A 16,082-nucleotide genomic window follows, 5' to 3' on the forward strand; every position below is an offset into this window, starting at 1 on the left:
AGGTCCCAGGGGAAGACCACGTCCCTCTGTGGAGAGACGGTCAGCTGGTGGGAATCAGAAATCAGGCCTAGATATCAGGAGACTGACTGCTCCTCCGCTCTGGGCTCTCCCCAAATAAAATGCTCTATCTCGCCGAACTCAGTGTCTTCTGTAAAATGGAAGTGACACCTGCCTGCCTGACATCCTTGAGTCTTTTCTATTTTTTAACCAGTTGAGATAGTAAGTACTGAATCATCTTGGAAAGTTACAACTGCTGTGTAGACCAAAGGGATTAGGATTAAAATTCGAATTCATTGGCCAGGCCAGTCTTGGTTCCAATTCTTCCACCATTTAATTCTGTTTCCCCTTTATTGCTTCTGCCACTTCTTCCCCATCTCACTCATACTACTTCTAAGCATTTTTTTTTCCCCAGGGTTTTGTGAGGGTACGAACATTATAGTTACACTTTATGTCTTTGCCGCACCCAAATGCGGGTTAAAGGCATGCCCTTCCCTCCCTTTAAACTTCTAAGCATTTTTTGAGGCTGCGGCAGAATTGTGTTTTTAAACCTCCTTTCCCCTCCTTTCCTTATTCCTTTTCAGCTAATAGGAGATCTCATCTGTTAATCATTGGCTCTTCCTCCAGACTGCATTCCTTTCCCAGTGCAAATCTGCACTCCTTTTTCTAAACCAGCCAAGGAACGTCCTCCTTTGCCGAGAGGATTCCAAAGGGTGGCTGTCACTGTGGACTTTTATGCTGATTGTGAAGCTGCGGTTCCTGTTAGAAGAGCTGTGACCTACTAGCCAAATGGGAACTCAGAGCTAGAGTGTTCTCACATACATTTCCAGATATTGGTCCTAGATAGCATGCCTTTGAATTTCAGAGACAGAGAGAAACAGTCTGCATTTCAGATCACATCAACTCAAATTTATCTCTGCAATTGGCTATACAGTTCCCCACCAAGTCTTCTTAAAAAGTAAATGGAATAGAACAGGAAGGGAAAATCCTCTACAATCCCTCCTGCTACCACCACGCTTAACGCAGAACTTCATTTACCAAAAGTCTTCAGATACTGCTCTTTTGTTTGAAGAAAATATATTGCATTAAAATAACCAGCTTCTTTAGAACTTCTCAGATCTTTTCTAGGAAGCCTTCTCCATATAAATGAAATGTCACCCCAATCTAAGCCTTAAATATGAAACTTCTGTATCTTCTTGCTCACAGCAACATGATGGAATAAAGAGAATCCCAGTCTGTGGTTAGAAGGCTAGAAGTTTAGTCCTGGCTCTGGCAACCACCAGCCCAAGAACTGTGGCCCAGAGACGTTTTATGCCTCTGTTTTGTTGTCTGTGAACAGGGAATGCTTATATTCATTTTACCCATGTTAAGGGATTTTTCAAAGCTCATATATGTGAAGCATTTTTTAGCTGTACAAGGCTCAGCAAATAGATATTGTTTTTTACTTGTACATAATGAAAATTGTATGTAATTAATTTCTTAAATTATTTCATATTAATATATTTGTTCTTAATAGGTCTATTCACTTTTTTTTTGAGACAGGGTCTTGCTCTGTTGCCTGGGCTGGAGTGCAGTGGCACGACCATAGCTCACTGCAGCCTCGAACACCTGGGCTCAGGTGATTCTCTTACCTCAGCCTCCTCAGTAGCTGGGACTATAGGCATGAGCCACTGCACCCAGTTAAATTTTAATTTTTTTTTTGTAGTACTGGGATCTCACTATGTTGCTCAAGCTAGTCTTGAACTCCTGGTCTTAAGTGATCCTCCCACTTTGGCCTCCCAGAGCGCTGGGGTCACAGGCATGAGTCCAGCCTGGTTTACCTATATTTATGAAATATATATTCCTAGAAATCTTGTCTGTCCCATCTGCCATTTATCTTCACCCTGCCCTGACTCAGTTTTTCCAACTTTTAAAAAGAGAGCCAGTCTTCCAAATATTCTGGGAATCTGACCTTTGGTTGATTTGATTGCATGCATAGAACTGGAGGCAATTTCTCATTCTTTAAGGATGCATGTTACCTGAAGCTGGTTTTCGGACGAGCTGTTGCAAAATGTAGTTGCCAAGTATGTTGCCTAGTCCTACAGTCAAGGAAAGTGAATATAGGCTGATGCCTTGCCCTGACCGTGTGTCTCCTTGCTCAAGGGAACACAGGTTGCTTTGTGGCTATTAAGCACATGAGTGTCTGTTGAGTCCGGGTGGAGGAGATCTTTGGTGCTCATAGGGACACAGATCCAAGACACAGAGAAGATGACGCAGATACGATTGAAAGCTGTGCAACTGAGGCTCTGCGCAGATGAGGTCGGCCCAAGTGAGGAGCAGCTCAACTTGCCCAGACAGCAGCATTGCATCTACTGACGCAACTGTAGGCTGGAGAAGGAGATGCAGCTCTGATGGTGGACACTGAGCAAAATTAGGGTGGAAAGGGCATGCTGAACACCCAGGGCACATGAAGAGTGTCGATGCCAATGCAAAAAAAACAAACAGGAGGAAGTTGAGAGTTGAATGCATTAGTCAAATTCTGTGGTGAAAACTGAAAAAGGCAGCAAGAGACTTAAAAATAAAGGCCAGAAAAGAAAAAAAAAGAAAAAAAAAGAAAATCAGTTAAGAGCAAATGCTCAAAGGTGGTTTTGTTTTTCTCTTAACTGCACCAGCCGTGTGCTAGTTGAAGACACAAGTGGACATGTGACGAGCTTGAGACGGTCTAACATGCAAAGTCTTCCTCAGGGCCGTGAACCAAATGCAGAAGTTCCTCAGCCCAGGGTGAGCAGCTGTCACTGGCGCTGCTCCTGACGCCTGACTGAGGCGGGTCTGTGGGCCACAACCAGGTGACGGAAGGACAGCGAGATTGCTTTCTCTGAACAAACTGAGTCCCGTGGACTGGGAGGTGTTCTCTGTGGTGCAATTCTTGAGTTAGTGATATAGAAACCTTGGGCGTGAGGCTGCATGAAGATGATGGCCGTTTGCATTCATGGCCAAAACTTTCCAAAACTGCCAGTGGGCAAGGTCAAATCAGACACTCAAATTCAGTTTCTAGCTTCTTACCCAACAGACGTTGATGAGCGAGGTGTGGCAGTTAAGCGCTGGTCTGTGCGGAGTTGCGGAGGAGGATTCACAGAAGACACAGCCCTTGCCTCAAGGGCTTCCCCAGGCCAAGTGTACACAGAGGGAACATGCAGACAGACTGTTGACATTTAGCTTTGGGAAGTCTAAAAGTCAACGTTAGAATTTGGAGGGGTATTTTCTTTGAGGAACATTGTCATATAAAGTGTTTAACCCTCAAAATTTTCTTTGGCCAAAAATCTTCTAAAGGACAATGGTAATAGTACTAGAGACACTAGCTGCTATGCTTAGTGACATGTCTTTGGGAAAATGCATTTAAGGATCCAACGTAGAAACCAGGGTCGGTTTTCCCTCTTTGTAGCCTGGACAGCCAGGAAGAGGGCACACCCTCCTCTGCTTTCTGTCTGCAACAAAGGAACTGACGCTGCCTCTACTTTGTTCTCCAGTGGGAGCTCATGCAGGCTGGGCAGGAGCTAAGGGGACAATGGGAAGTGGGTGCAGGACTGCCAGGGGCCTAGCGGGTGAGGAACTGGCAGTGCAAGGCCAGTCCAGGCTGGCTCCTGACAGACTCCCTTTCTTCAATTCTGTTAGTGTCAGGAATTGGCCTGCCATTTCTTACCTTCGTTCTTCCTTTTTTTTTTTTTTCTGTTGCAGATTTTGGGTGCCTATGATATGTCAGACACTTTGATCTGCACTGTGCAGGTCCTGAAAGGAGTATGACACAAACCATAACCTCAGGAATGGAACTTTTACCAAAATTTAAGTCCAAATAAGAAATACTCATTGAATCTCCAGTGCCTAGGAGACAGCATCTGGCATATAGTAGCTACTCAATAAATATTTGTTGAATGAGCGAAGGAGCTCACTGTGATGGATATATGCACAGGGCGATAAGAGATTGCAACCGGTCCTTTCTAGCATGGCCTGCGAGGTCCTCCCTGCTCTGGCTTTAACCTTCACAGTCTAGCAACTCCGAACTCTGTCTTGGTTGTGCAGATGTCGGCAGGGGATCTGCTGCCTTGGGGTTTAGTTCCTAGTGCTCTCCCTGTCTAGCATTCCTGTCTTGGTCTCATCCTTTCCACCTCCCTCTCTACCCTACATCTTTCCCTAACGCCTGTCTTAAAGTTATCAATGTATTTAATAACTATTAGTTGAATACCTATCACATGCAAGGAATTGCACTAGAAAACCGGTGATATGCTGATGAACAGAAAACTGTAGCCTCATATATGTCCTTGCTTTCATGGAGTGCATACCCTCTAGGTGAAGGCAGAGAATGAAATCGACACCGTTAGTTGCCTGATAAGTGTGATGAGCAAGCGCTGTGAGCACATGAAGCAGAGGGATCCTTCCTAGTCTTGGTGATCAAGCAACACTTCTGTGAGGGAGGGATGTTTAAATTGGGGGAGGCGAAGGTAGGGGAGTGGGAAGGAAGAGCTTTTGACTCAGGGAAAACGTGTGTGTAAAAGCCCTGAAGTGAAAGGAGCAGAGCATGTTTGAGGAGGTGGAATAAGCCCAGGTCTCAGTTGGGCTTCCCCGTCTCTGGGACGTCTTCCTTTATGCTCCACTAAGAATATTTTATGTACGTCCTCAGAGCTGCCATGGTTCTTTGTTCATAATTCCATCATTGCCCTGCGTTTCTTACATTGTAATATAACCATTTGTGTTGTGTTTGACCTCCTGTCTAGACCACAGTCTTTTAAAAGGCAATCATTTTTTAAGTCCCGCCACTTAGTAGTACATGGTATGTTGAAGGTGATTGGTAAATGTTAGTCAAATAAAAAAAAAAAAGTGAATGAATTGAACTATGCTTTTGTTAACAGTGAGCTCAAAGTTATATTCGTGAATTAGCATCTGAAGGAAAGATAGTCCATCCAGCCAATTAATCACCAAGCCACCTTCTTTACAACCAGTGAAACTAGTGAAGGACTGAGAACCCTGCATGATGGTGGGGGGCTTTCCCGCCTGTCATGGAGCGGGTCAGGGAGGAGTTGAGAGTCACGACAGCGGTTTTCTTAAAAAAACAAGAAGAAGCATTTTTGGTTCCTCTAACACAGGATGAATGCCCAGGTAGTATATTTTTAATTACCGAGACCCCGCTGGTTTCATAATCCAATTGTATTCTAAAAGAAAATTTGGGGGACCCACAAAGGGTTGCCAACTTTTTACTTGTCAGATAAAATTAAAAAGAATTAATTCTGTTATTACCATCAATTTATTAAAAAACCCCTCAAATTAAAGGGAACTCCTTTAATCCTCTTATGTGGATCAAACACATTTAGCTTTAGGGAAAATTCACTTTATTGTCTTATTATCATTTTCCTGGGACCCAGTGAAATTTGTTTGAAAACTTCAGTGACAGTTGGAAAGGCTTTTAACAACCTAAGAGCAGTGATTTCAGAGGAGGATGCCCTGCTGACCAGGGTGGGCTGGGGGAGAGAGCTTCATAGAAGGGAGTGGAGTGGGTCCTGAAGGACCAGCAGTTGGGTAACCCCGGTTTGTGATCTGCTTAAAGAAATTATCCCCAGCAAAATGTCCAGAAGCAATTCAATGATGTCTCTGGGTCAGTCTGAGCATTGATTTGAATAGCAAATATCCAAGTGGGTGAAATCTCTCTTCTTTAATTAAATTAGGTTGACACAAATGAACAGCTGAGAAGAATAGCCCGAATGAGAATTGTTGAATATGACTACAAACCTGAATTTGCATCTGCGATGGGAATAAACACTGCCCATCAAACAGGTACAGACACACATTCCCTTTTTAATTTTGTATTGTCAACTATTAAAATTTTAATTCCCTCTTTATTCTGAGGTAGTGTGCTATGGCATTTGACAACACCATGTTGGTCTAACTGGTTCTCTGTGAAACTCACAGTCACAAGAACAGAAAGGTTAAAGAATTTCTGTTTCATCTTTACTCCACACCCCCACTCCTGCACCCCAAGCTGCAGATGGCGGATTTTGGATATATAGTTTCTTTTCACTGGAGTCCTTTTGCTCATGGGATAAGTGTTCAGGGGCAGATGACAGCTTAACCTATATGAGGAGCAGTCTTGGGCATCCTGTGATGGAGAGAGATGGTAGCAAGGTAGGCAAGTCTAGTAAGAGGAGAGGTAAGCAAGATGATGTTTATACTGCAATCCAGGAATCCTAAAGAAGGAATATTTAAGGGCAAAGGACACTTATAAGGAAAAGAAAGGAAATCAAGCTAACACCCCACCCTTACTCCTATGTACAGGGATTTTGAGGTATTTACTCACTCATTCCAACATTTGGCCCGGAGTCTCAAAAAAAAAAAAAAAAACCACACAGAAAATGATACTCCCACTTTTAATCCTATAGTTGTTTTTGGCTCAAAATTCCTTCCTTGCAAATGCATTGTAGATCAAAGCAAAAGCTTAAAAGGGATGAGTATCTATTTTCAAATGTGGCTGTCAGTGATCCATCCTGATGTGGGCCTATGAGGTTTTTCTCCTGGAAGGTCTTTGATTAAACCTGTCGGAGTGTTTTTTACGCAGGAATGATTGCCCAGGAGGTGCAAGAGATCCTGCCCAGAGCCGTGAGAGAGGTTGGTGATGTCACCTGTGAAAATGGAGAGAAGCTGGAGAACTTCCTCATGGTCGATAAGGTAATCACTGAGTAGATGTCCACTGCTGTACCTATCACCCCACTGATGGACCCCGTTCTGTGAGAGTGCAACGGGCTGAAACATCTAACCACTGAGCCATGGGGTGAGCTGGTATCAATTATCTCACACTGGTCATAGGCATCAAAAAGAAGTCCTGTAAGTGAAGAAGAAAAAGGAATACGCAATAGAAAGAATTCGAGTTGAGCAGGTCTTGCTGGAGGAAAACTGGCATTGACTGGGAAAGTCCACTTAGCAGGAATGCACTTAAACAAGGGCCGAACATCATGATAAATACTGACAAGAAATTTTGATTAGACTTCATCTTTAAAAATGAAATTAAAACCTATGAAAATGTATCTTATTTTGATAACATAACTTAAATTATAATTATACAATGTGCTCCTTCCTAGAATGATTAAAGATTGAACGAAGTGTTAAATTTTTTTGAGAATAGTTTTTTGATAAAACCTTACATTTGACTTCTACAGTATAATCATAAAGTGGGGCATTTCTTACAAAGATATTCACGGGCCTCATAATTTTTTCCCAAGGGCCTGTCTTAATTCTTTGATATTCAAATCATTCTCTTTTGAAGGAGCCTCACCATGACTGTAGATTAGCTTCTCTTCACTTGGTAACAGGTCTAAATCTGCCAGTTCCTCGCTTGTCAATGCTGTGTGTGTGATGTGAATAGTTCCCTGCTACCACGTATATCAATTCTGTGAAATCCTGCATCTTTTGCAAGGTTTGCAAATCTGCTCTGCTGCTGATTTGCTTTACATTGCATTATTACATCTGATGCCAGGAGGAAAGACCAGTTGACACAGGGATTTTGCAGGCACGGGGAGAGATGTTTGAGTGGAGACTGCTTTATAATTTGTCTTCCCAAACTTCGAAGCACACACACATCACTGGGGATATGATTAAAATGCAGATTCTGGTTTGGCAAGAACGAGGTGAGACCAGAGATTCTGCAGTTCTAACCCGCCTCCAGGTGATGCCAATCTTGCCAACTCCGCTGGTCACAAGCCGTACTTGGAGTAGCAAAGTAGAGTGTGCCTTTTCATGTCAGGCCCCTCCACCATCTTCTACCTGCAAGCTCTTGTACCACAACAGTTAGGTAACGGGGGTCTGGGAGGCTTGTTCAGCCCTGGGCTGCAGAGCCAAGTGGCAAAGTTTGATTTATTATACTCTGCTTCCCAGGAACACCTCTTGAATAGAAGAAATTCTTCAGTCTTTCTTCCAGATCTAGGCTAGCACTTCACTTGAGAGGTATATCATGAGAAGTTTATTTATATATTTATTCCTCAATTTTATTATTGTGGTAAAATATACAAAACATAAAATTTTAATGTTTCTAAGTGTACAGCTCAATAGTGTCGGATACATTCACAATGTTGTACAGCTACCACCACTACCCATCTCCAGAACTCTTTTCTTCTTGTAAAACTGAAACTCTCTACCCATTAAACAATAACTTCCATTACCCACCTTTCCCCAGCCCTTGGCAGCCACACTTCTACTTTCTCTATGATTTTGACTACTCTAAATACCTCATATAAGTGAAATCATACAGTATTTGTCTTTTTTGTGACCGGCTTATTTCACGTTGCATGACATCCTCAAGGTTCATCCATGTTGCAGCATGTGTTAAAGTTTCTTTCCTTTTTAAGGCTGAATAATGTTTCATTGTATGTATATTCCACATTTTGCTTATCCATTCATCTATTGATGGACACTTGGGTTGCTTCCATGAGTTAGCCATTGTGAATAATGTTGCTATGAGTGTAAGTGTACAAATATCTCTTCAAGGCCCTGTTTTCAAGATTTTGAGGTATATACCCAGAAGTGGAATTGCTGGAGCATAAGATAATTCTATTTTTAATTTTTTGAGGAACCGCTATACTGTTTTCCACTGTGACTGTATTATTTTATGTTCCACCAACAGCGCCCAAGGCTTCCAATTTCTCTATATCCTCACTTTTTCTTTTTCTTTTCTTTTTTTTTCCCTATAGTAGCCATCCTAATGGGTGTGAGGTGGTATTTCATTGTATTAATAATTTTGATTCACATTTCCCTGATGATTAGTGATATTGACCATCTCTTTGTGTGCTTTGTGTCTTAAATTTAGGTTTTTGATCCATTTTGAATTGATTTTTGATTATGGTGTTAGGTAAGAGTCCAGCTTCATCTTTTTGCATGTGGATATCCAGTTTTCCCAGCACCATTTATTGAAAAAGACTGTACTTGCCCCATTGAATGATCTTGGCACTCTTGTCAAAAATCATTTGACCATATATCTGAGAGTTTATTTCTGGGCTCTTCATTCTATTCCATTGGTCTATTTTTCTGTCTTTTATTTGTTGTTGTTGTCGTTGTTTTTTGGGAGGGGGAAGCTTAGATGGAGACTAGACATGTGTCTGTTTTTATGCCAGCACCACACTGTTTTGATTACTGTATCTTTGTAGTAAGTTTTGAAATCAGGAAGTGTGAGTGCTCAAGCTTTGTTCATTTTTTTTTTTTTTAAGATTTCTTAACTATTCAGGGGACCTTGATATTCTACATGAATTTTAGGATGGGTTTTTCTATTTCTGCAAAAACCAACATTGGGATTTTGATAGGGATTACATTGAATCTGTAGATCAGTTTGGGTAGTATTAACATTGTAACAATATTAAGTCTTCCAATCCATGAACTTGGGATATGTTTCCACTTATTTATGCCTTATTTACTTTCTTTCAGCAATATTTTGTAGTTTTCACAGTAAAAATCTTTAACCACCTTGGTTAACTTAATTCATAAGTAATTTATTCTTTTTGATGCTATTATAAATGGAATTGTTTTCATAATTCCTTTTTCAGATTGTTCATTGTTAGTGTATAGAAATGCAACTGATTTTTGTGTGTTGACTTTGTTTCTTGCTATTTTTCTGAGAAATTTATTTCTAATAATAAAGTACTGAAAATTTTTAATAATTTACTTAAAAAATAAAATAGGGATTATATTCGGAGGTATTTGTATAATAAAGTCACCTTCACTTTCTTGCATTTTCATAAGCCTTCTATAGTAAGAGGAAAGGAATGTAGGCACAGCTGTCAGTCTCAGAGTGCAGCCTTTGAAGTGTATCACCAGGCTTCCAAGGTGGGGGTCTTGGGGTTACCCATCTGGTAGCAGCTGTATCACTTCTTGATGTGGCCCTCTGCTAAAACACTCAGAAAAGGAGTGTTCCTGAATGATAATGTGTAGGTAATGTCTGTGTAAATAATGTCTTCCTAGGGCCTTATGACTGTCATTATTCAGCCAAATAATTATTCCTCCCTGTTTTCCCCAGCTTCTTCCCATTTTTCAGTTGAGTTGAGCGGGGACAGTTGACACTTTTAGCAACAGGAGTTCCAAGGGTCACCCTCCTTCTAGGAGAGGCTACAACCCAAGCTCATTCCCAGGAAGGCAAAGTCAGAGCTCTGGGAAAGTTGGAGGTGGCATTCCTAATAAAGGCAGCCGGGTTCATGTGTCACCGGAGGAGAAAACTCTGCCAAGGCAGCATTCAGTTTATAAATAAGTAAAACTGACAGGAGTCCTGAATGGAAAGTAATAGGACCTCCTAGTGATACAATCTATGGAGATGTCACTAAGGCCACACTCACTTCCAGAATCTGTTAACACCAAAAGCAGGTGAACATCTTCCAGCTCTGATGATGCAGTAGAAGGCTGCATCATCAGCCTTCATGTGTCTCCTCAGGTGACACATGAACCCGGCTGCCTTTATTAGGAATGCCACCTCCTACTTTCTGAGAGCTCTGACTTTGCCTTCCTGGGAATGAGCTTGGGTTGCAGCCTCTCCTAGAAGGAGGGTGACTCCTGGAACTCCTGTTGCTAAAAGTGTCAACTGACCCCGCTCAACTCAACTGGAAAATGGGAAGAAGCTGGGGAAAACAAGGAGGAATAATTATTGGCTGAATAATGACAGTCATAAGGCCCTAGGAAGACATTACCTACACAGACATTACCTACACATTACCACTCAGGAACACTCCTTATCTGAGTATTCCTTGGCTCACTTCTGAGATGGACTTCATTTCCTATTAGGTTATTAAGTATGAAATGTCCAATTTCCTTAAGTGCTAATTTTGACAGTTGATATCTCTGACATTTCACTTTGACACATCTTGTTTTATTTTTATTGTGAAGATACATCCTCATTCTTTCAAATGCATGGTTTGGATTGTTATTATCTTTCAAAGTTTTTTTAGAGCAATTTTTGTGAAAACATGGATAAGTAAAAAATTCGTGTTATTTTTGAATATGAGTTCCATTGTGGAACCAATGCAGTGCAGACAGCTCAAAATATCAATGAAGTGATTTGGGAAGGATGTGGCTAATGAACACACAGTGCATCAATGGTTTGAGAAGTTCTGTTCTGGTGATTTTAATCTTGAAAATGAACTACTTGGGTGACCTGAGACCAAGGTGGATAATATTGAACAGAAAGCTGTAGTGGAAGTAAATTCATGTCAGCCAAGTGTGAATTGGCAGCAAGGTTTGATGTTTCTATTACTATTCCAACAACATTGGACATTTGAAACAAATGGGCAAGGTAAAGAAGCTGGATAGATGGGTTCCGCATGAATTAAACGCGTGTCAGAAGACAAATTGTCTCAAAGCTTGCCTTTCTTTGCCATCACAACATAAAGGCGAATCCATTTCTATACCATATTGTTACATGTGACGAAACCTGGATTCTTTTTGATAACCAGAAGTGTTCGGCACAATGGTTGGATAAAGATGAAGTGTGGAAACACAGCCTAAATCTGAACATTCATCCAAAAAGCTAATGGTGTTTGTTTGGAGGTCCAGCACTGGTATGATCCACTACAGCTTCATGAAATCTGGTCAGTCGATTACAGTGGATGTCTACTGCAACCAGCTGGACAAAATAATGAGCATACTTGCAATTAAACAGCCAAGATTGGTTAATAGAGATAGGCCAGTCATCTTGCAAGATATTGCTTGGCCACATATTGCACAAACAATGCTGCTCAAACTACATAAGCTGAACTTGGAAACTCTCTGTCATCCACCATATCCACCAGACCTTGCACCAACTGACTACCACTTCTTCCAGCCCTTGGACCACTTCTTGCAAGGAAAAGTATTCAATTCTCAACAAGCTGTGGAAAATGCCTTTTGTGATTTCGTGAGTACTCACTCTCCAGGCTTCTTTGCTGCTGGCACAAACAACCTACTGTTAAGATGACAAAACTGCGTCGATAGTTTATGCAGATACTTTGATTAATTGTACTGCTTCTTGTTTGAGATATAATAAACTAAACTTTGATTTGAAATGGGACATTTCCTATTTAATGACCTAATAGTTTAACCCTCAACACTGTGAACTATCCCTCCTTTACATGATAAGAGCTTCACAGAGCATCTCCTTTATTCTTTCTCATTAAGAATGCAGGGACTATTGTCCCATGCTCGTTGTTAATTGTAAAATAAGCAAAATGTCCAGAGAGCCTCTTGCTTTCCTGGCCTCCTGCCCCTTCATGTGGGCAGTGTGGTGGCTTTGATTGCTACCTCCAGGGTTCCTTGTTTTAAGGAACTTTGCCAGGACTTTCTACGCTTCATGTGCTGTAGTAACTGGGGATGATTAGATTAAGGGACAGTCTCTCCATTCTTCACTCCATTTTGCTCCCATCTCTTAATCCTTTTCAAAAATAAATTTTCATTGAAACTAGAAATGCTTATGAAAATGTCAAAATGTTGCTGTCCATGATTGCTATATCATTATCATTTCCACATGTGTGTTGCAACTTGTTGCCAAAATAGGAAAAAGAATGGCTGGATCTTTATAGACACGGTCATGCAGCCAACCAAAGTTGGAGATTAGTGATCTTTGTCAAAGTTGGTACAAGCACTTTTTCTTTCTCCCTTTATCAGGAGAGATGACTTTGCAAGATAAATTTCTCTGATTTGAGATAATTTGCTTCTTCTTATAAATTCTTCATGGTTTCCGTGTGCCCCAGTGAAGGCCCAGTGATGGGGAGATGGAGGGACGGGCTCAGGAGTGATGCTGAGAGCAAGGGGGGCCCGTAGGCTGTGGGTATCATGGACTAACCCTGCATCAGACCAGTGGGGGCTTGGCCCCTTTGCTTTGTTCATCTATCTTTTCACTTGGCAACTCTTTGTTTCTGTGATCATTTGGCAGCAGGTGGTTATACATTTCTTGAGCATTGTTATCAGGTGTGCTTGGTATAAGAAAAACATATCCAATAAAATATAAGAACTGCCTTAAAGCAATTCACAACTGAGCCTATGTAAAAATGAGGTGTCTTGTGAATAATTATTTCTTAGACAGTTCATATTTTTTTCTTTTTAAGATTGCATACTGTAAACCACTGTACTATGGCTTAGTATGGAGCTACTTTTGACTCATTGATTCTACTTTTTTCAATCATAATGTGCCAGGAAATGTCTGCTTGAATCATGCAATGGCAAGGAACCCCTGGTTCTCGTCTTCAAGTAGTCTATAGCCTAAGAGGGGCTGATAAGACAGTTGCACAAGTAATAAAGCCCCAGGTTACACTGTGAGAAGCTGTGGCTCCTATCAGTCCAGAGGAGGGAGCGAGGCAGGGCCCCACAGGGGAAAGGAAGGGAAGGACTTGAGAGACAAGCGAAGGAGGATGTTGGGGACTGAAGGTGTGGCCAAGGGAGGGCAGACGGCCCCTCAAACCTTCCTTTTTCTCATCCACAATATCCAGTTGGACACCAGTCCTCTTTTTCTTGCTTTGGCATATCTCTTATATATCAGTTCCCTTCCTTCTTCTCTTTATTCCTTCCATTTTTCTCCCTATGATAATGACCTCCTAACTGACCCGCTAGGCACCAATAGAATTATTTTCCTTAAAAACCAAAACAAAACAAATCTCTGATCATAGGATCTCCCTTTCCCACTTTGGCTCTTCACTGGCGACCAAGTGTTACAACGCCCCACAATCTGGATCAAATCTCTTTCTAACTCATTTCCTAACACCCACACCAAGCCCTCAACCTCATGACACCTTCGGTGCAGCCTGACTGAACAACGACCTTCTCCCTTTTCTCAAGTAAGCTGGGCACTTTCAGAGCACAACGTGTTCGTGTCCTCAACTTGGAAGCCTTTGCCCCTGTCATGGCTCCACACTGAAAACTCCTGCATATCCTCTGAAAAGCCCCGTGTTTCCCTGGACGGCTACCTTCCCTCCCTCTCCAGGGGCTCCCATCGCTCCCCTACGCAGACTCACAGGCACCCCTTGTTTGGGAGCCCCTCCCACGCCAGCCCTTTTCTCAGTTCCTCAAACACCTGCCAAGTGCGTTTCTCCCTCGGCCTGTTCCGTGGAGTGTTCTCTGCCCTAAAGACTCTCTCTTTAGATAATCTCATCCTTTGCATCTCTTGCCGAGGCCTTCCCCTGACCAGTCCATCTAAAGTAGTCTCTGCATCACTTGGTTTCATTTTGTTTGTAAGATTCAGGGCCACTGTGAGGGTGTATAGTGTCTTTGCACTAATTAGAAAAAGGTGCCCCTCTGGCCGATGCAGACCCTCCGCCCCCTCAGCGGGGCGGGCCTCTGCGCTGTGAACAAACTGCAGGCTTGTTCCTAGCCATCTGGAAAATATTTGTCCCTAACTGAAATTATCTTGTTTATTTGCCTACTTCTTTGCCAATCTCTCCGAATAGTTGTGTGAGCACAGAAATCCATATTTTTCAAAACTATTTCTCCAACACTTTATTGTGGGCTTTTACCCCAAGGGCCTAGTGTACTGTAGGAATTCGACAAATATTGGTAGAATGAATTAATGAATTCCATGATGCCTTGGTTGATCTGGTTCCTACACTGCCTTAGGCTTCTGAATATACAGTACATCTTCTAGAGCATTTATCACATTGTGTTGTCATTATCTATCTCCTTCTCTAGACTGTGAGGTTCTACAATCTGACTGTGAGGTCAGAGACTACAGTATCTGGTACATTGTGGATACCTCTGATAAGAACTTATTTATGTTAATGCCTGAGTTGTAGACTCTCAAAGGAAGGAAGAGAAGTGGTTTTATTATCATAAGAAAGTCTGAAGGAGAAGCAATTTTCTGGGGAAAAGATAAGTTCAATTTTGATTTGCTGTCAACTGAACGTTCGGATGAAAATGTCTGGAAGGTGACTGGGAGTGTGGAACCTGGGAGAGCAGTGGGGCTAGAGAGGATGCTGCCACCATGGATGAAGATATTAATTAAGAAGGGAAAGATTGTGGATGTAGGTCACAGATTGGAAGCCTATGGTCTAGCGTAGCCTGGCTTGCAGACATTTTTTTTCCCCTCATGGTGTTTTAAAAACTTTCAAATTTGTTGCCTACGTTTAAAAATTAGGAGATCTTCATACAAATATCAGATTTCCGGCTCCCTTGAAATATCAGAAGGTCTGGGGACAGGGACTTGGGGGTGGCTCCCCTAGGAGGGGTTTCATGGGCCCTCCCATCACTGCTTCCTGTCACCTGCCTGGCACTATGGGCTTTTGAATTCATACAGAATGAGAAGAAAAAGGACCAAAACAACACCTTGAGGAACACATCCAGTTTGGGCCTGTAGAGGAAGAAGAGGACTGTGAGGGCTGAGGCAATTGGGGTGGGAGTAGGAGGAGACCATGGCATGAGCACAGTGTCAACAAGTGAGAGAAAAGGACCAGTAGAGAAGTGGGAGGAGACAGGTGAGGCAGGAGGTTCTCTCTGGATGCACGGCAGGAGTGGCGTGGAGGATGCAGACTTCATTTTACCAAATACTGCCTAATTGTTGGTCAGTTCTAATTCGTAACAGAAGCTCATGAGACTTGCTGTTTCTCTATATCCTCATCAACACCTGACATTATCAGACTTTCTAAATTTTGCAATTCTGATTGAGTACAGTGGCATCATATTGTTTCAATTTGCCTTTCTCTGATTAGCAGTAAAGTTGCACATCTCTTTCTCATGTTAGCTTTAGGTTTCTCCTCTGTGAATTGTTTTTGGTCTTTTTCAGGATGAGAATACAGCTTCTCACTTGACTCTCTTGTTTTATTCTTTCTCAATACTCTCAAAAATAAAACTAATATACCAACTTTATGGCAATGGCTTAAGATAGTGACAATTATTTTCTATTTCAATGCCTTGTTGACTTTCTTCCTAGTGCTAATCACAACTTAAAACTATATTATTTATTTGTGGTTTACCTGTTGGTGGCCAATCTCCCCAACTAGAAAATACGCTCTATGAGGGCAGGGACCCTGTTTGCTTTATATAATTGTTTTATCCCTGCACTTAGGAGAACATCTAGCATAGCATAGGTGCTTAATAAGAATTATTATTATTATTATTTTTTTTTATTCCTGGGT

The 16,082-nt window shown here is 41.8% G+C and overlaps 1 protein-coding gene across 1 annotated transcript in view; it reads left to right on the top strand.

Moving 5' to 3' along the window:
- The window catches only part of MYRFL (myelin regulatory factor-like), a 145,427-nt gene that overhangs the window by 62,833 nt on the left and 66,512 nt on the right, over positions 1-16,082 (top strand). Inside the window, exons 12-13 of the mRNA XM_012642037.1 lie at positions 5,691-5,799; positions 6,578-6,687. Coding sequence (XP_012497491.1) covers positions 5,691-5,799; positions 6,578-6,687 — 219 coding nt within the window. The remainder of the gene's footprint in view (positions 1-5,690; positions 5,800-6,577; positions 6,688-16,082) is intronic.

This window comes from Propithecus coquereli, unplaced genomic scaffold, assembly GCF_000956105.1.
Source record: "Propithecus coquereli isolate 6110/MARCELLA unplaced genomic scaffold, Pcoq_1.0 Scaffold172, whole genome shotgun sequence".
Lineage (NCBI taxonomy): Eukaryota > Metazoa > Chordata > Mammalia > Primates > Indriidae > Propithecus > Propithecus coquereli.